At 37.5% G+C, this 21265-nt stretch overlaps 1 protein-coding gene across 5 annotated transcripts in view; it reads right to left on the reverse strand.

Moving 5' to 3' along the window:
- The window catches only part of LOC150103285 (uncharacterized), a 454389-nt gene that overhangs the window by 76856 nt on the left and 356268 nt on the right, over positions 1 to 21265 (reverse strand). For all 5 annotated transcript variants that reach the window (XR_016548822.1, XM_090397913.1, XM_090397914.1 and 2 more), the window contains one exon: positions 6325 to 6438. Coding sequence is in view for 4 of the 5 variants with exons in the window: in XM_090397913.1 (XP_090254039.1) it covers positions 6325 to 6438 (114 nt within the window). In the remaining variant the exon portion in view is untranslated. The remainder of the gene's footprint in view (positions 1 to 6324; positions 6439 to 21265) is intronic.

Here is a 21265-nt window from a genome sequence, read left to right on the forward strand (position 1 = left end):
TTCCTCAGGTATTCATAAAGGAAAAGAATAGTAATAAACATTGAAGTATCTGAAAAACTAGAAATTACAGGTAAAAATTGCCACACATAATTGATACATAAAAAATGTTGTATTTTTTCAAGTTATTCTAACAGGCGTGCCATTGTTTATTGCAAGTGTGCGTGCAGGCTCACGTGAACGCCAATAATGAATAACTGCAGCATGGCTATCTGGGATGTTATAACTCAAATTGTTGTTTAAGTGGACAGGGTTCAGTAGGATTTCCCCTTGATTCCACAATTTTTCTCTCAAACTCATCATCACAGCGAAAAATATTTTCTGACTTTTCCCAGCAAACGGAGTGGCTTTGTTCATCATCATTAGGATTATCTGAAAAAAGAACATGACTGGATAACGCAGTTGCATGAGATCTTTTGTAAGAGATCTCTCTCTTATGCTCTTCTATACGTTGTTCAATAGATTGTTAGTTTGTCCAAAATAAGGGATATTGCAATCGCACCATAATTTATATACACCTGGATATTTTAGGTTTGATGAGTAGGCTTTGGATGGCTGATTAGAGAATGGATTTTAGGAAGTGTGGTGAAGAACATCCTGATATTGTATTTTTTAAGGACTAGCTAATTTTTTAGAGACTGTGCTAATGTATGGAATGGAGATGTTACCTTTAAAATTAATAGTTTCTGTTGTGCACTGCCCAGGAGGATCCAGAAGAAATTTCTTAATCGTTTTTTCAGAGTATCCATTTTGTTTAAAGATAAGAGTGAGGTGATTTATTTCTTTTTGTAGTTCATCTGGTTCCTTCAAGAGAGAGCATGCTCTGTGTCCTAAGGTAGATATAGTTCCAAGTTTTTGTGGTGGAAAATGATGAGAAAGATTATGCAGATATCTATTGGTATGAGTAGGTTTTTTGTATATAGAGATTTTTAATCTTTCAGAGCATCATGTAAGCATGACATCCAGGAAAGGTAAGGATTTATTATTTTCTAGATCAGCAGTAAATTTTATATTAGGATGTTGGATGTTTAGATGATGAAGAAAATCTATGAGAGATGTGTGCCCGTGATTCCAAATAATAAAAATATCATCAATATCGTTTCCAAACTTTTGGTTTAAATGAGAAGGAAGATATGGCTTTCGTTTCAAAATCTTCAAGGAAGATGTTAGCTAGAACTGGGGACAAAGGATTGCCCATTGCCAGGCCTTGTTTTTGTTGGTAAACGGAGTCCTGATATCTGAAGTAACCAGAATGAATGCAATGTTTTAATAAAGCAAACATTTTTTTGGATAATTTGTCTTTCAGTAATGTAAGTACCTCGTCTGCAGGAACATTAGTAAATAAAGATATAATGTCAAAACTTGCTAGAATGTCATTTTCATTGATGGGAATATCTTTTATATGAGAAACAAAATCTGTAGTGTTTTTGATGAAAGATGAAGATTTATTGGAGAAACACTTGAGGTACTTTGCTAGATATTTGGAAAGTTTATACGCAGGTGAGTCATTTCCTTCCCCAATTGGGTGAAGAGGGATGTTTTCTTTATGAAAACTTTCTTTTCTTTAAGAAAAGATAACAACGGAACGCGCTAAAAGAATTTATCGTAAAGCTATGATGGATCTCCTCAGCAAAAGAATTTCAGACACAAAACGTTGTTTAGCTTTTTTGTTCACCGCTAAAAGATCTTTAACTCAAAAACTTGAAGAAATTATGGATAATGTTAACTTACATGATTTTATCATTAACAGTGAAGCACAAGCCATGCGAATACAAAACAAGAATAAATATACCCTTATCAGGAAATTTAATTATCTTTGTAGTTCATCTGGTTCCTTCAAGAGAGAGCGTGCTCTGTGTCCTAAGGTCGATATAGTTCCAAGTTTTTGTGGTGAAAAATGATGAGAAAGATTATGCAGATATCTATTGGTATGAGTAGGTTTTTTGTATATAGAGATTTTTAATCTTTCAGAGCATCGTGTAAGCATGACATCCAGGAAAGGTAAGGAGTTATTATTTTCTAGATCAACAGTAAATTTTATATTAGGATGTTGGATGTTTAGATGATGAAGAAAATTTATGCGAGATGTGTGCCCGTGATTCCAAATAATAAAAATATCATCAACATATCATTTCCAAACTTTTGGTTTAAATGAAAAGGAAGATATGGCTTTCGTTTCAAAATCTTTAAGGAAGATGTTAGCTAGAACTGGGGACAAAGGATTGCCCATTGCCAGGCCTTGTTTTTGTTGGTAAACGGAGTCCTGATATCTGAAGTAACCAGAATGAATGCAATGTTTTAATAAAGCAAACATTTTTTTGGATAATTTGTACTTTAGTAATGAAAGTACCTCGTCTGTAGGAATGTTAATAAATAAAGATATAACGTCAAAACCTGCTAGAATGTCATTTTCATTGATGGGAATATCTTTTATATGAGAAACAAAATCTGTGGTGTTTTTGATGAAAGATGAAGATTTATTGGAGAAACACTTGAGGTACTTTGCTAGATATTTGGAAAGTTTATATGTAGGTAAGTCAATTCCTTCCACAATTGGGCGAAGAGGGATGTTTTCTTTATGAAAACTTTCTTTTTTAAAAAAAGTTAACAACGGAACGTGCTAAAAGAATTTATTGTAAAGCTAAGATGGATCTCCTCAGCAAAAGAATTTCAGACACAAAACGTTGTTTAGCTTTTTTGTTCAGCACTAAAAGATCTTTAACTCAAAAACTTGAAGAAATTATGGATCATGTTAACTTACACGATTTTATCATTAACAGTGAAGCACAAGCCACACAAATACAAAACAAGAATAAATATACTCTTATCAGGAAATTTAATAATCTAAAAAGGATACAAAACAGATCTGGTCAAAGTGAAGCCTGTATTAATTCTGAAAAAGTTATAGTGAACAAATCTTCTCATATTTTAACAGATGCAGAAACGGATATTCTTACCAAAGGTCTCAATTTCATTCCCTCACCAAAATTTATCCCTAAAGAATCTCTTCTTACAAAAATAGAAAAGGCAAGTTCACCCATTCCTAATCATTTGGCGAAACTTCTTCGCATTGAATCGATTTTCATTATCAATAATGCTAAACCTCCAACAGATAATATTTCTCTGGCTGAAAGACAAGCCCTAAAAAACCTAAAACAGAACAGTATCATTATTATTTTACCTACGGATAAAGGCAATTCCATGGTCATCCTCAACTCTGAACATTACCACAACAAAATGCTTCAATTACTTGAAGATAATTAGACATATTCAATTCTTCAGGAAGATCCTCCAAGAGAATTACAAAACTGTACAAACAACTTGTTAAAGACTACGAGTGAACTTCCTCATAATGTTCAAATCTCTTTACGCTCTCAACATCCTCTTATCCCACGCATCTATGGAGTTCCCAAAATACATAAAGAAAACATCCCTCTTCGCCCAATTGTGGAAGGAATTGACTCACCTACGTATAAACTTTCCAAATATCTAGCAAAGTACCTCAAGTGTTTCTCCAATAAATCTTCATCTTTCATCAAAAACACCACAGATTTTGTTTCTCATATAAAAGATATTCCCATCAATGAAAATGACATTCTAGCAGGTTTTGACGTTATATCTTTATTTATTAACGTTCCTACAGACGAGGTACTTACATTACTAAAGTACAAATTATCCAAAAAAATGTTTGCTTTATTAAAACATTGCATTCATTCTGGTTACTTCAGATATCAGGACTCCGTTTACCAACAAAAACAAGGCCTGGCAATGGGCAATCCTTTGTCCCCAGTTCTAGCTAACATCTTCCTTGAAGATTTTGAAACGAAAGCCATATCTTCCTTCTCATTTAAACCAAAAGTTTGGAAACGATATGTTGATGATATTTTTATTATTTGGAATCACGGGCACATATCTCTCATAGATTTTCTTCATCATCTAAACATCCAACATCCTAATATAAAATTTACTGCTGATCTAGAAAATAATAACCCTTTACCTTTCCTGGATGTCATGCTTACACGATGCTCTGAAAGATTAAAAATCTCTATATACAAAAAACCTACTCATACCAATAGATATCTGCATAATATTTCTCGTCATTTTCCCCCACAAAAACTTGGAACTATATCTACCTTATGACACAGAGCATGCTCTCTCTTGAAGGAACCAGATGAACTACAAAAAGAAATAAATCACCTCACTCTTATCTTTAAACAAAATGGATACTCTGAAAAAACGATTAAGAAATTTCTTCTGGATCCTGCTGGGCAGTGCACAACAGAAACTATTAATTTTAAAGGTAGCATCTCCATTCCATACATTAGCACAGTCTCTAAAAAATTAACTAAAGTCCTTAAAAAATACAATATCAGGATGTTCTTCACCACACTTCCTAAAATCCGTTCTCTAATCAGCCATCCAAAGCCTACTCATCAAACTTAAAATATCCAGGTGTGTATAAATTATGGTGCGATTGCAATATCCCTTATTTTGGACAAACTAACAATCTATTGAACAACGTATAGAAGAGCATAAGAGAGAGATCTCTTACAAAAGATCTCATGCAACTGCGTTATCCAGTCATGTTCTTTTTTCAAATAATCCTAATGATGATTAACAAAGCCACTCCGTTTGCTGGGAAAAGTCAGAAAATATTTTTCGCTGTGATGATGAGTTTGAGAGAAAAATTGTGGAATCAAGGGGAAATCCTACTAAACCCTGTCCACTTAAACAACAATTTGAGTTATAACATCCCAGATAGCCATGCTGCAGTTATTCATTATTGGCGTTCACGTGAGCCTGCACGCACACTTGCAATAAACAATGGCAAGCCTGTTAGAATAACTTGAAAAAATACGTTTTTTATGTATCAATTATGTGTGGCAATTTTTACCTGTAATTTCCAGTTTTTTAGATACTTCAATGTTTATTACTATTCTTTTCCTTTATGAATACCTGAGGAAGGCTGTTATAAGCCGAAACTAGTTGTATTATTCTCATTAAAATCTTTATAAGTTATCTCTGTTTTTTAAGTCATTAAATCTATGTTTTTTAATAAAAATATATATATATAATTCATGTATGTATATATATATATATATCGTGTATATGTATATATGCTCATATATATATATATATATTCTTCTGTAATAAATAAATTCATTCAGAAAGAATGAATTTATTTATTCCAGAAGAATATATACAGAGTGGATAATGATTTAATTATGTGGCAATTAAATCTGAAGCTAGTATATTATGTCTGTTAAGTAAATGTAGTCTCTGGCTAGTATGATTTATGAGGAAAAAATTCACAAATTATATTTTCTGAGATGTTGTGGCCTTAAAAGAAGACTTGAATAGACTGAGTGAATGAGTACTGGAGTGGAAATGCCAGTTCAATGTTATGTTGTGAAATGTAAGGTTTAAATTTGGAAAACAAAAATGGGATGTAGAATTTTTCTTGGTGGAAATATATTGTTGGAGCTGGAGGAAATAAGAGATCTTGGGATGATGGTGGATAAGGATCTAAAATTTAGAAGACATTGCCAAAATTGTGAGGACAACACAACGAATTCTGGCGAATTCTGTGGAGGACACTGACTTGTATTAGTAAGGAGTTTCTGGTTCCATTGTATAAGGCTATGATTAAGCCACATATGGACTACTGCGTACAGATTTTGTCACCTGGTTTTCAAAAGGATGAAGAAATATTGAAGAGGGTCCAGAAGGTTGACTGACTAAAATAGTTTCTGATCTCTGAATGCTGAATATGAAGAACAGCTGAGACAATGCAATTTGCAGAGTCTAGTAGATAGGACGAAGGGACGATGTACAAGTTTTAAGGGATTGTTATAAGATTAACGTTGAAGAGGTTTTCATAAAATGATGGGAGATTGGGAGGAGAACAAGAGGTCTTCAATGGAAGCTGTATAAGGAGGTGTGAACAATGAAGCAAGAACCAGATTTTTTACATGGAGAGTTGTGAATTTGTTTAAGGCCCAGTGATGAGCTGTGTATATGACAAAAGGGACCTCCTAGATGAGTCTGTGACTCTGTGAGGTCTTAGGATAATAATAATATAAACTATGCATCACTTGATATTTCTATAAATCAAGCAAAATATTAGCAGCTTCATATATCATCATATTTATTTTGTTTTTATGTCATGTGAGTCAATACTGTAAAAAGTTAGTATGAAGCATTTATTTATTTTTATTTTATTTATTTATTTATTCATATTTCAGGGAAAAAATAGCAGGATCTCTGTTCTGGTGGTTCTAAATCCTCTCCATTTGTTTTGTAATAATTGAACTGAATATAACTTACATCTAATAGTCTCTGCAAATCAGCTGGTTCTTTATCCCTAAGATAGAAGAGACAATTTCTTGGATGATGGGCATGAAGACCCAGTTTTGAACAAAAGTCAGAGACTCCACATTTCTAGAAAATAAATACAATTAAAAACCCCAAATTACATAAATTTAAATTCAGTCACTGTTTTCATTCACATTACTCAGCAACCACTTGTAATAATTTGTAAGTTTACTCACTATTCTAATTTAATAATATTTTATAATTTATAAATACATCACCAGATGTGAAACAATTATGTTTAAGGTAAACAAAATGATAATCATATGACAACAGGTTTTTCTAGATCACTTATGATTTATTATTATTTGATATCTCCAGGGAGTCCAAAGACTCATCGAGGGAGGCTCTACAAATGTCTCCACCACCACTCAATCCACCAACTGACCACAACCACACCAACGCCATCTACTGCCGACCACCACCACTAGTATTTCCACAGACAATCACAAACATCCATGCTCACAGCAGGATTCAAACCTGCAAACCTTTTGGCCGGAAAGCAGATACGCTAACCACTTGGCCAACTAGGCAGGGGATATGAAAAATCCAATTCAGATAGAAATTGATAAGAAAAATGTAATAACTTAGACAGAAAAATGAAATGTTCTTCTTTAGTAAGCCCAACTAACAAGTGAGTGGTAAGTGAAAAATTTTAAAGGGTTATCAGAAAAAATCAACAGAATCCTACAACATTATAACCTCAATGCCACCTTTAAACCACCCACTAAACTTAAAACCATATTCAGCTCCTCTGAGGATCCTCTCCTCCCATTGGCACATCCTGGAGTCTATTGCATCTGCTGCACCTGTAACTTACCGTACATTGGTGAAACAGGACGGACAATCCCTATACGCGAGAAAGAACACATTAGACACATTAAATATAACCATTATGGTGAAGCAGGTCTCTCAGATCACGCGCTCAACACCTTACACCAAATCAACTGGAAAAGCACCACTCTTTACACCACATAAAAACCTAGTATGAAAGGAAATTTAAGGAAGCCTGCAAAATCCTGATAAACCACCCAAATATCAACAACAAAGGTGGCATGAAAATTCCAAGGATCTGGATGGCGCACATTCAGCCCACCTAATATATAAGATCCAGCATAAATCAGGACTCTAGTCAATCTTCAGCTAGTATTAGAAACCATTCCATATACCAACTGGCTGGAATGTACATGTATAATCATGATGTCAATATATATATATATATATATATATATATATAGATAGATACACTGACTTGTTGTGGCACCCAATGTATGTCTACAACCAACAGATAACCCTAATAATAGAACTCTAGCTTTGATGTATAATTTTTTTTTTCACCAGAGGTCAGGCCAACAATTGTTATAGCAGTTGGTCAGTAACTTTAACAAACCAGTTTGATTGTAGTGTAGCTTGTTTTCTGTGTATAGTTGTATGCTCCAGAAGATGACCTTGACATAAAGGTCGAAACGTCGAATGTAGATTTTAGTTATATTAAACGAAAGGTTTTATTCAAACACGGTAGTTGTCTCCATAATTTTTAAATATGCATTCAGATCACCATGTAAGCTTAAAAGAAAGGAAAAATTTTAAACTTCAATAAGAACACCTGTGAATGCTAATGAACCAAAGCTTGAAGTTGCAATGATGAAGAGTTATGGTGATGACTCTTAAGCCAAGTACTGGTTTAAGAGTCATCACTATGAATTACTGACCACAAGATTTATTAGAACCAAAAGTTGATAGGCTGCCAAAACTTGAAGTATTAATGCCAATAATAATAAATTAGCACATTTTATATGGAGGGGAGGCTGGAACGTTCTGATAAACACCTAGAGCAAAAATGATATTAAAGCAACTGATATAACTGCAAGAAAGAATATACTAGTAGCAGAGTTATGAAGGTAACTTATGTTCTTACATTCTCATACCCTTGTAGTGATAACATTCTAATTTCCAATCTTACCTTGTTATGGTGCACTCTCCTCATTCTTGTGCATCCAACAGTGAATGAATAATGGACTATTGATTTGAGACTTAGCCAACCAAATCAGACAAATATGATAGTACAACATGATAAAATGTCATGGCATCTAAGGTGACACCTTAAGATGTTTGCAGTTTTTTTTTCAAGGGACTAGGGAAAAACAGTGAAAAAAAAACAGCTACTGAAACAATCTCTGCTAAACAAAACCAAAGTTAGGTATTGTCAACATCAACGATAAAGAGGTGGACTGATCAGAAGAATTGCAAAAATTCCATGATGATCTATTAGGTTTTACCAAAACAAAGATAACAAAACAAAACAAAACAAAAAAAAAAAAATGCTGACTTGATTAGATGAGTGGTTAACATAACCATAAAAACATAACATAACATAGAAAATAAAGGAGATAAAATTGTTGCATTGATTCAGTTTATGCCTGAAAATAGTTAGTAGAAGTGAAAGATGGTTGGCCATCTTAATGGGAATAGAAATTTGGAGATAGATGTTTCTCGTGAAGATAGGAAAGGCAAGAAGGGAGCGGGGGGGGTAGTGCTGCTGATGATGGCAGGGGAATTATGTCTGCACAAAGTTGAGATACAAGGAGAAAAGAGTGCAGTTGAAGCAGTATGGTGTGAAGTGGAGGTTGATAGAATGAGATATTTGGTGGGGGTGTTGCTACAGGCCAGGGAATGTAGAAAGTGGAGAAAAGAAATGTACAAGCAACTTGGTTTAGCAAGCAAAGGGTAATCATTATGGTTCATTCCAACTATGGCAATATTGATTGGAATGATGAAATAGATCATGGAATAAAAAGAATAATTTCTTGAGTTCTTAAGGGATGACAATCTTAAGCAGTATGTAACAGAGGACACATGAAGGTTAAGTCTTAGATCTGGTTATGTCATCAGATGATAGGATTGTAAATGGAGCATCTAATATTACCCTGGTTGGAGAGAATGACCATGAGGTGATCACAAGAGTTCCAGCCGGTTACATGAGAACTTCTATAAAGAAGGGATGTGTGTGTGTGGAACTACAAGGGCTGGTGTTAATGGAAAAGCTCAGTAGACAACTAGGATCCATAGCATGGAAAGAGGAGTTGAGCGGGAAAGATACAGACAGTGCACATAGGGGCATTGTTCAAGAGGTATTTAACAGCAGCAATGTCTGACTGTATTTATTCGAAAGGTGAAAGGCTAAACAAGGTAGGAGTAAAATAGATGAACGAGGAGATTAAGCATGGAATCTGGAAGAAAAAGGTACTGTGGAGGCAACACTAGATGAGTGTTAGTAATGATCTGTGGAGTGTAAAGAGCAGGCTAGGAAGGTGACTTGGTTGGTAAGGGCAAAAAAAGTGGGGTATGAGAAGAAATTAGCCAATCAAGCTAAGAAAAATCCTAGTAAGTTCTTTTGACATGTAGCAAGCAGAAGGAAAAATGACTATGGGAGAATGATGCCAGTTGATCCAATTGTAGATTGGTAACCAATGCAGAGGGTATGGTTGAATTATTCAATAATTAGTTTATCAGTGTATTTCATCCTCGTAAATGCAACATCGCGAGAAACATAAGTATAGAATTTATGGCATGTTGGTGAATGAGCAAGAAATATACGAGGAATTAAGTAAACTTGATGTTAAAAGTTTTTTCACTTGGTTATACTATAAATTAAAAAAAGAAATTATATTCTTGGTTTCATCCTTTATCCAAGTGTAAGCAAACAAAGTTTGCATGTGAAGTCACTTCATGACTGGGCTACTTGTATATAGAGGCTAATGACTTTGCATCAATTGTATCCCATAATGCAATGATCATATTCTTATGGATATATGAGCAAAATGTAAGGAAAATGAGGAATTAAAGTGTATTTCAGGTCATGAGTGTGATATTTTTGTCAAACTTCAGAATGAAGAAAATAGTGATATGACAAGAAATGGAGAGGTTGTACCAGAGAACTGTGAGGGCGTGAATGTAGAAAGTGTGAATGATGGTATTGATACAGAGCAAATTAATGGTTTAACAGAAAATAAAAAAGATGAGATAGATGCAATGAGTGAGATCACGTTGTTGAGTGGAGCGATACAAAGAGCAAAGCGGCAGCTAGAGCATATGAACAAAAGTCTACTGAGTGTACCAGCCAATAATAAAAAGTATGATAGGAAAAATAAGAGTATGAGTGTGAACGTAAACAAAATGAAGGAGAGACTGCTGTATGGAGATTCGTTAGTACGAGGTGTGTTAGTAGAGGATTTGACAAAATCATACCAACCTACTGTGACCTTCAAGGACTTAACTGAGTCAATTAGAGAGCAAAAGGAAAGGGTGAAAGAAATGATTGTTGTGGCAGGTACAAATGCTTTGAAAGGAGATAAAATGGAAATGATAGAGGACCTGAATGAATTGTTTGAGGTAGCAAAAGAAAAGATTGAGAGAGTTAGGATGATTAGTCTTTTGCCACGGTATGACAGTGAAGTGTTTAAAAGGAGGGCCATAATTGCAAATAACTTTATGTGTGGGTTATGTATGATGAGTGGTGTGGAATTTGTGAACGTGTGGAGTGAGTTCGATGGGCAAAAGGATCTACATAAGATGGATGGCTTGCATTTGAATGGATTCAGTGTAAGGAGACTTGAAAAAGTGTTGTTCAATGAAGTGGATGTGCAGAATCAGGTAAACTAGATTTATTAAGGGGGGGGAGTAGATATGCAGACCTTAGGGAGGCAGTTGAGTGTATAAATGAGTATAATATGCCCGAGCAAATAAGGACAACAAATCAGAATGGGATAGTTAATATAAGGCATCAAGGTAGGGATGGGGCTAATGGGGGTCTGAAATTCATGTACACTAATGCTAGGAGTATTAGGAACAAGAAGGAAGAATTTTTGGCCATGGTTGGCACTTCCAGACCACAGATTATTGGCATTAGTGAAACATGGCTGACTGTAGATGATACAGCTAGTGGAATCCAATGTGGTGGGTATAGTGTGTTCAGGAATGACAGGGAGAATAAAATGGGGGGGGGGGGAGTATTGTTGATGATAGCTGATGAGTTGCAGCCAAGGAGAATAGAAGTTGAACTGCAGGACAGAGAAAAGAGTACATTTGAGGCCATTTGGTGTGAGATTGTGGCTAGCAGAACAAAATATACAATTGGGTGCTGCTATAGACCAGGTGATGGAAAAGTTGGTGGAGATAGTATGCACAAGCAAATGGAAGAAATGAGTGGAAGGAGGGTAATTATTATTATGGGAGATTTCAACTATAGTCGCATTGATTGGAGTGAAGAGAGGACACACGGGAGGAAGGAATTGGATTTTATGCGGTTATTAAGGGATAACTATCTGCGACAGCATGTAATGGAAAATACTAGGGGTTAGAGAGTGCTTGACCTAGTAATTGCATCTGAGGATTTGGCTGTAACAAATATGACCACATTGCCACCAATTGGTGAGAGTGATCATAGGGTCTTGACTTGGGAGGTGGCTAAAGGTGTGGAATTTACAATTAAGACAGGGTACATGTGGAATTATCGGGCTGGTAAGTATGACAAGCTTAGGAGTTTGATTGGTTCAGTGCCATGGCATGTACAACTGCAAGGGCTAGAAGTTGATAGTGCATGGGAGGCAGTTAAGAGGTGTTTGCATGAAGCAATGGCTGACTGTATACCTAGAGTCCGAATAATAAATCAAGTAGGGGTTAAATGGATGAATAACATCATTAAGCTTGAGCTGCAAAAAAAGAAACAACTATGGAGGGAATTTAAGGAGAAAGGTGACTGGCAGGCACATGAACGGTATAAAGCGCAGGCCAGAAGAGTAACAAGTGTGGTAAGAAAAGCAAAAAAGGATTACGAAAGAACACTGGCCATGCAGGCTAAAGAGAATCCTAAACAGTTTTTTCGATATGTTGCAAGTAAAAGAAAAAATGTATATGGCAGAATGATTTTAAAGAATGCCGATGGTAGGGAGGTAACTGAATCAGTTGATACAGTTGAGTTACCGAGTGAGCACTTTACAAGAATATATCATCCAGGTGGTGACATTGCAGAAATGAATGAACCAATAGATTATACGGGAATTGTGGTGAATGAAGTGGAGGTGAGTAGTCTATTGCATAACCTCAATGTCAATACATCTGTGGGATTGGATGGTATACCAGCTCGTGTCATACGTGAAGCGGCTAAAGAGTTGTCAGTACCCTTCACCATTTTGTTTAATTTGAGTCTCGGGTCTGGGTTAGTCCTGAGGGGGTGGAAAGAGGGGGAAAATAGTTCCACTGCATAAAGGAGGTTCCAAGACTGCTGTTGTAAATTACTGACCGATTAGCATATCAGGAATCATTGTCAAGGTCTTGGAGAAATTAGTCAAGAAAAGAATACAGGATTGGATAGATGAAAATGGGATATTGTATGGGGGACAACATGGTTTTGTGAAGGGTAGATCATGCCTCAGTAACTTGCTCATGTTTTATAACACAGTGACGGCTGAACTGGATAAGGGTAATGGGTTTACAGTGATTCTACTGGACCTTGCCAAGGCCTTTGACAGGATACCACATGGAACTCTAATCAGTAAACTGGAGCAGATGGGGATGGATATAGGGTTGGTGAGATGGATAGGAGGGTGGTTGATGGAGAGATACCAGAGAGTGGTTTATTCAGGAGTTGAGTCCAAAAGACGGCTTGTGACTAGTGGTGTGCCGCAGGGCTCTGTTCTTGGACCACTACTTTTCAATTTGTTCATCAATGATATAGGAAAGGATCTGAGAGGAAGTGTTCACTTGTCTGCTGATGATGCAAAGCTGGGTACAGCAATTGTGAGTGCACAGGATGTCAAAATTTTGCAGGATGATTTGGATAGTTTGGAGGACTGGGCTAAGGAAAATGGATATCAATTTAATGTGGCAAAGTGTAAGGTTATGCATTTTGGAGTGAACAGATTAGCAGCAGTATATCACACTAGTGGAACTGTACTCCAGGAGATTGATGAGGCCAGGGATTTGGGAGCGTTGGTGGATAGGGAATTGAAGTTTAGGGGGCACATTGCAAAAGTGGCTAAATCAGCTCATCAAATCACTTGGCTTCTGTAAAATACTTTAACAAGCAGAGACAAACAAGTTATTGTTCCTCTGTATCGAGCCTTGATAACACCCCATCTAGACTACTGTGCCCAGATATGGGTGCCAAGGTTTCTTCTTGATGGGGAGGAGGTGGAGAGGATCCAGAGACGAGTGACCAAGATGATAGCAGGTCTGTGGAATAAACCTTATGAGAACAGGTTGAAGATTTGTGGGTTGCAAAAATTGGTCGATAGGCAGAAAAGGGGTGATATGATTGAGACATTCAAATTACTGAAGGGTTTTTATAAGATTAATTCAGAAGATATTTTTGAGAATAGGACTAGTGGTGGTAGGACTAGGGGGCCATACATGGAAGCTGGGCAAGAATGTGGTTAGCAGGGGTGTTAAAGCTAGGTTTTTTACTTGGAGAGTGGTGAATGAGTGGAATAAGCTGTCAGAGTCTGTTGTGGGTGCTACGACTGTGAATGAGTTCAAGGCAAGGTATGATAGATACTGTGTGAATGTCAAATAGTTGTTCTTAACATGATGTTAGGGCCTCCATCGATGAGTCTGTTGACTCCTTGGAGTTGCCCGGAATAATAATAATATATAATGCTATGCATTATGCGAAAGGTCACTACTCAGCCCAGTTTCGACCTTTATTGAGGTATGTTTAAGTGCAGGAATATCTCTTCAAAAACTCATGCGATCCCTCAGATTACACACAACGAGTGACCCAAAGAATCATTTAACTCAGCAGTAGTTCCACTCAGAGACAGGTCCACCCTGCCACAGAAGAACCTTCAGTAGTGGGTCTGCTCGATGGTAGGCCCACCCCACCACTGAGTCGAGCCACTCATATCTCAGGGAAAGCAACCACTTCAGCACAAAAGCACATCAGTGGGAGCCAGACCCAGAAATGATACCAAGGTTGAAGTAATGCATAAGTCATATTTCCACATACAAGTAGCCAAAAGGCATCACCCCTTATTACTAAAATACACTGGATTAGAGATAGTTGGTGAAAGATTTTCCCCCCTTGGTTATATGATAAATTAAAGATGCCTAGAAATGACATTCTTGGTTTCATCCTTTATCCAAGTGTAAGCAAACAAAGTTTGCTTTGCATTGTGAAGTCACTTTATGATTTTGCGTCACTTCCAGTCATGAAGTGACTTCAAATGCAAACTTTAAGGATGAAACCAAGAATATAATTTCTTGGTATCTTTAATTTATGGTATAATCAAGTGAAAAAACTTTCGACATCTATGATATCTCTAATCCAGAGTTTTTGAGTAATAACGTGTGAAACCTTCTGACTACTTGTGTATGGAAATATGACCTCTGCATTACTTCAACCTTGGTATCACTTCTGGGTCTGCCTTCCCATAATGGAAGAAAATTACCACAGCAATATAACAATTTCCAATTTACCTATATATTTCCTATCTATCTAAAATCTAGTGGTAAGCCTTCCCAGAAGAATGAACTGTTATAGCAGTAAAAGGAGGAGTAAATTTATATTAGAGTGAGTTGGAATGAGCAGGCATCTGGATATTTTTGATCAGATAGTGTATAACACCATAAATAAAATCACTCACAATGACTACAATGTTCTTATTTGATAAGCCAATTTACCTATATATTTCCTTGTCAGAACCTCCCACATTCCCAAGCCTATATAACAACATCCAACTAAATATTTCCTGTTCACCTCCAACTCACACTATACTGCCATTATTTTATATTTTATCCTTGCATCCCCACCTTACAAAAAATCATATCTGTTGTAGAAAGTTTTTTTTCCCGCTTGATTTAAAGTAGTAATTTACTTTTATCTTTTATCCATTTATCCTTTACTAGAGCTATCTATCCTCACATACAAGTTGGCAAATCATGGTGCTACTTTCTATGCCCATGCTTGGGTAAAGGATAAAAACAAGAATATAATATCTTGTTAAATATAGTTTATTCTGTAACCAAGTGATTATAACTTGGTTACAAAGTCTCCTTGCAACTATCTCTCATCTGCAGTATTTTAACAATATGGTGATACACCATTTTTTTTTCATTTGTATATAAAATTTATTTAGTGCTCAATAGCTCCATGAATCTAGTTCCCACTGATGAGACTTCAATAAAGGTCAAAACTAGTCTACATAGTGACCCTTCCAATAATGAATAGCCACACACACACACACATTGGAAAGAAAGTATGATTGCATTGTGGAATACTAAGACAGCCTGGTGTCAAGTCATTTGCCTCCTTATTGTAATTACTTCATCTCCTGATTTCAGTAAAGGATAAAAACGAGAATATAACTTCTTGTTAAGTATAATTTATTATTATATCTCTCCAGCTTTACTTTTATCAGGATATCATCTTCATCCACTTTTTCCAACAATTCTATTCCCTTTTACCCCTGAAACTCGTGGCATTTGTAAACAAGCACTAATTTATTTTTGAGTATATAACCCAGTCATACCTATGGGGCTTCTAAGTTGCAATGTCTACATACCTGTAATTAATTGTTTCCACCCACCCCCATTACCATAGTGTTTCTCCAGACAACTGTTCTGCTTGCATTCTGGACATATTCCACTGTGGTCTAAAACAAATGCATTCCTATTCTCTTGTGTATTCATGTCTTGCATTCCTTGTTTTCTTGCATTCTTATTCATGTCTTGCATTCCTTGTTTTCTTGCATTCTTATTCATGTCTTGCACTCCTGTTCTCTCATTCTAATCTCTAACATTACTCTCCCTATTATTTGTAGGCATTTCACTCTCATCTACCTAACTCTTCTCTCTTCTGCTTTGCTTCTTACTCAGATTGTTTGTCCATGTCTGATATTACTTTCCTCTCCAGCAAGCTTCCTCATTTGAATAATTCAAATGTAAGACAACACTTACAAAGTTCCATCCGTCCCTCAAATTCATTAGTTTCATTAGAAACATGAAAATCCTGTTATGTAAGTTTGCAATTTGTGATAATATCAAATAATTTCAATAAAATGAATCAGATCTTCCTAAACATACACACACGGACAAAGAAATTAGTGTACCAAGAAGGAAGCATAGGATTCAACTGAAATTTTATTGGTGTAATGATAAAAGTGAGTGATACACATGATGGCAAAAACAGAGCTGAAGGACAATTACAAAGGGATCTGTGGTACGCAATCCGGTCATCATCAATAGCACGTTGCACAGTCTTGTACGGTGTTACATGCTGTAATACGGTCTGGCACGATGGCAAACAGATGCCTGATGTTGTCCTATGGCAGACTGGCCCACACGTGTTGGACGCTGTGCTCCAAATCCCGGATATTGCGGTACGGTGGGAGCTGGCATTTCAGCTGCTCCCAAACATGCTTGATAGGGGACAAGTCCGGAAGTGTCTGTATACGACGTAGGCAGGCTTGGACAACCCAAGCTGTGTGTGGATGGGCACTCCTGGTATCCTGCCCAGGAATGAGAGAACGTGGGGCCGTAGGATGTCGTCCACATACCGCTGCCCTGTCAATGCACCACGTACCACTACAAGGGGGGTCATTGGCTACCGTAGGCTATGGCTCCCCAGACCATAATGCCTGCAGTGCAGGAGGTGTGGCACTCGATAGCGAGGTCAGGATTGTGTCCTTGCCCAGGGGTCCTCCACACCTGGATACGATGACCATCTGTCCCCAAGATGAAGCGGCACTCATTGCTGAAGACCACACGTTGCCAGTCTGTGGCGTTCCACGTTGCACTCGCCTGGCACCACTGCAAATGGAGTCGGTGGTGTTACGATGTTAATGGGAGCACGCGTAAGGGGCACTGGGATTGTACATTCGCCTCCGCGAGGTGTCAGGAAATGGTTCGTGGGCACACAGGAGCCCCTACATCTGCCTGTATAGTGGACCGGGTCACCATGGGATCCCTCCGTGCTTGCCGCACGATCCATTGATCCTCTCTAGCATTGGTCCTCCTGATCCATCCAGTGCTGCTCTGCCATGTGGCAGTGCCGGAACATGTCCACAGCTCCCAACACTGTCGGACGGTATGGTCAGAATGGTCCATGTACATGCCTATACGCCGTGCTGACCACCCTCCGGTTTTCAGGCCGATGATCATGCCTCTGTCAAAGTCTGTAAGTTGCTTAAATCGACGTCTCTGGCATCTACCCGACATTATTGTTACTCTGTACTCTACCTTGCGTCGGCCGGTGCTTTTCGCTTTAATCGGCTATCGACTACACGCTGGCTTTATAAGGCTGCTGGTTCGTGCTTGCAGCACAACTGCAGGGTGTGTGGGCATGCACAATCACACCAAACTTGGATCATTTGCATACCACACCGCACTCTAGCTATTTGCTTAGTTTCGCCGTTGTACTACGTTTTTTTCCAGGTGCGCTAATTTCTTTGTCCGTGTGTGTATTTTGAATACAATAGCTGTGTTCTAATTCCTGAATGAGCCTTCGTGTTAATCCATTTACTTTAGACTAATATGTGTTCAATATGAACACATATTGAACACGTGTATGACTTCTGCAAAAATGCACGTCATGATTAACCAACTTAAACAGAATGAAGTAAGGATAACGTGGAAGAAAAACCAATACAGATACGTGCATTCCAGCATCATATTTCAGATATGTACATTGCTATTATTATTTGTCACCTTCAGGAAGTCCAAAGACTCATCGAGGGAGGGCATCTAGTCTACAACTCTGCTTCCACCACTCACAATCCACCAACTGACCACAACTACACCAACGGTATCTACCGCTGACCACTGATATTTCCATAGACAATCACAAACATCCATACCCACGGTGGGATTCAAACCTGCAGCCTCTTGACTGAAGAGCAGACATGCTAACCACTCGGCCAGCCGGGTTGGCAATATCATTATATATATTCTAGTATTATAAAATGATTATGTATTATTAAAATCCAAACCGCATACACAATAAGTACAAAAGTGATATGAATGAAAAGTTCATTCTTTGAAGAAATGAGCGAGTTCATCATTTTCATTCATTCATTCTTTCTTTCAGTTAAAATTCTAGAAAAGCATAATTTGAAATTTTTTCCCCACAGCATATATTCTGTATTCCATAACTATTTTTTCAATAAACATTATTTTTATTTTTGTCTTTCTAAAGTTATAATTTTCTACCTGGAAAAAGAAATTATTCTCTTACCATATTGAAACAAAATATTTTCAGTAACATATGAAACACTGTCAAACAACTGTTTGCTACCAGTAGCAAAACTACAAGCCCTAATGAAATAAAGAAGGTGCATTAGTATATTGCACAAGCTACAGGCATGGTTCATGCAAAACCTGTTCTGTGCAGATGAAAAAATACCACTACTATTACCACTACTGTATGCCCACAGATGTGAGACCATTTGACACTTCTGCGCATGTCAAAAGAAGAAGAATCCATTCCAATAATAGGGTAATCAATCCGTATTGTGGGATGAGTTGTTTATTATTACTTGTTGGAAAATTGACTTTTCTTTTATGATCATTATAGTTTTTAAAGTGGTAACTATTTTGCTTGTATAACAGTTGGAAAATTTACATATAAAGCACGTGATTTCGAGTGTTGGTGACCAATTCGTACATCACCTTATTTCTTTCTCCCCTTCAGCATGAATTAACTCTTCTTTGGCAGTCTGCCAACAATGGCTCTCTCGCTTCTGTGGTCGGACAATACAATTTTAGTTAGTTGTATGGTAACTCAATTATTAAAGGTGTGCTGGATGAGAGGATGCACAAGGTATGTTTTACTGGAGGTAGAATGAGTAGAGTGATTAAGGCATTGGATATGAGAAGGAAGTGAGCAAAAGTTGGTAGTTTTAATAGGCACAAATTATTTGACTGAGAACAAAGAGCATGTCAGATTGGATATCAGGAGGTTTCTTAGATGGATAAAAGAAAATAGTGTCATAGGAAAGGTAGTAAGAGTGTTGCCTAGGTATGACAGTGGTGAGATGAGGCAGAGAGCAAGGATTATGAATGATATGTTAGCTGAAATGTGTGAGGAGAAAGGAGCGCAGTTTGTTAATGTGTGGAATGAGTTTGAAGGACAAAGTGAACTACATAAGAATGATGGACTGCATTTGAGTGGTTTTGGTGTGAGTCGCTTGGAGAGACTGCTGCTGTAAGGTAGATAAGTGAGTACAGAGAATGAATCTCATAAAGTGGGAAGCGATGCAGAAGATTGGGAGAGTAAGACAGGAGAGATGGTAGAGGAGGTTATGAATGAGGAAGTTAGTGGCATGAGTATAGAAAATGAAAGAATGGTAGTGCAAGATGGACAGGGAAATGGGGAGGCTCAGGATGGATAGGGGAACACAGTGTGAGAAAGGTGGATGCTCAAAGAGGATGTGAATGCATGTGTAGACAGGAAAGGAATGGGATGACCTGGGATCAAGAGGAAACAGGTGGATTTGAAGAGGGTTGTAAAATGAATAAGCAGAAAGGGAAATAGCTTCAGTTGAGCAAGGAGAAAGATTGGTATCAGTGAAACTGGCTCTAGATCCAGGAATGAGCTGTTGTGTTTACATACAAATGCTAGAAGTGCAAGAAATAAGGCAGATGAAATTGTTGTATTAATTGAGTTTGCTTACCCAAAAATTGTTGGAATAAGTGAGTTAGATGAGGACGACATTGTGACAGGAATAGAGATGGAAGGGTATGATGTGTTTCATGAGGATAGAAGGGATAAAAAAAAAAGGGAGTGGGAGTGCTATTGATGATAGAGAAAGAGTTATGTCCATACAAAGTAGAGATGCAAGAGGGAAATAGTACCAGCGGTTTTGAGGCAGTATAGTGTGAGATAGAGGTGAATGAACAGAATGAAATACTTGGTTGGATGTTGTTATAGACCTAGTAATGTGGATGGTAGTGACTATGAAATGTTGATGGAAGTTTTTTCCCTTGGCTATGCTACTAATTATATATTTGGTTTAATCCTTTATCCAAGTGTAAGCAAACAAAGTTTGCACCTGAAGTATTTTCAGGAATGGGGCAACTAGTGACAAAGGTGGTATAGCTTCTCATCACTTGCCTTGGATGAAACTTTGTTTGCTTACACTTGGATAAAGGATTACACCAAATACGAGGTGGTATCAAAAAGTTTTGAGACTAGGTTTGTAACATGCCAACAGATGGCAGCACAAGGCTGCAATCACAGTCACAGGGAGCACCTACCTTCATAAATCAGTGTGCAAAAAAGACATCATCCTGTGTACATCGGGAGCTGAGCAACTGATGCTATTCTGACCACCTGCGTTACCACATCTGCGATTTCATCATGGACAGCAAGTTAGAACAAAGAGCAAACGTGAAATTCTGCATGAAACTGGGCAAATCTGCCATAGAGATATTTGACATGATTCAGCAAGTTTACGGCGATGCTGCAATGAGTCGTTCGAGGTGTTTTCAAGCATGCATGCTTCAAGAGCGGAAGAACATCACTGGAAGACGATGAGAGATCAGGAAGACCTTCAATGAGCTTAACCCCTAAAAATGTTGAAACCATTCAGCAACTGGTGCATGAGGATCATCGGAGAAAACTCCACAACATTGCTACCATTGTCGGTGTGTCATACGGAACAGTCCAGGCAATCCTCACGTGTGATTTGAACATGCGTTGTGTTGCTGCCAAGTTCGTCCCTAGGAGCAGAAGGAACACTGCGCCGAAGTCTGCCAAGAACTCCATCAGCATGCCGTGGATGACCCATCCTTCATTTCTAGGATCATTATTGGTGATGAAACGTGGGTGTACGGGTATGACCCTGATTCGAAGCAAGAGTCTTCACAGTGGAAGAGTCCATCATCTCTGCGACCTAAAAAG

The sequence above is a fragment of the Typopeltis vanoorti genome, chromosome 9 (genome assembly GCF_054136105.1).
Source record: "Typopeltis vanoorti isolate ZY-2024b chromosome 9, IOZ_Tvanoo_1.0, whole genome shotgun sequence".
Classification (NCBI taxonomy): domain Eukaryota; kingdom Metazoa; phylum Arthropoda; class Arachnida; order Uropygi; family Thelyphonidae; genus Typopeltis; species Typopeltis vanoorti.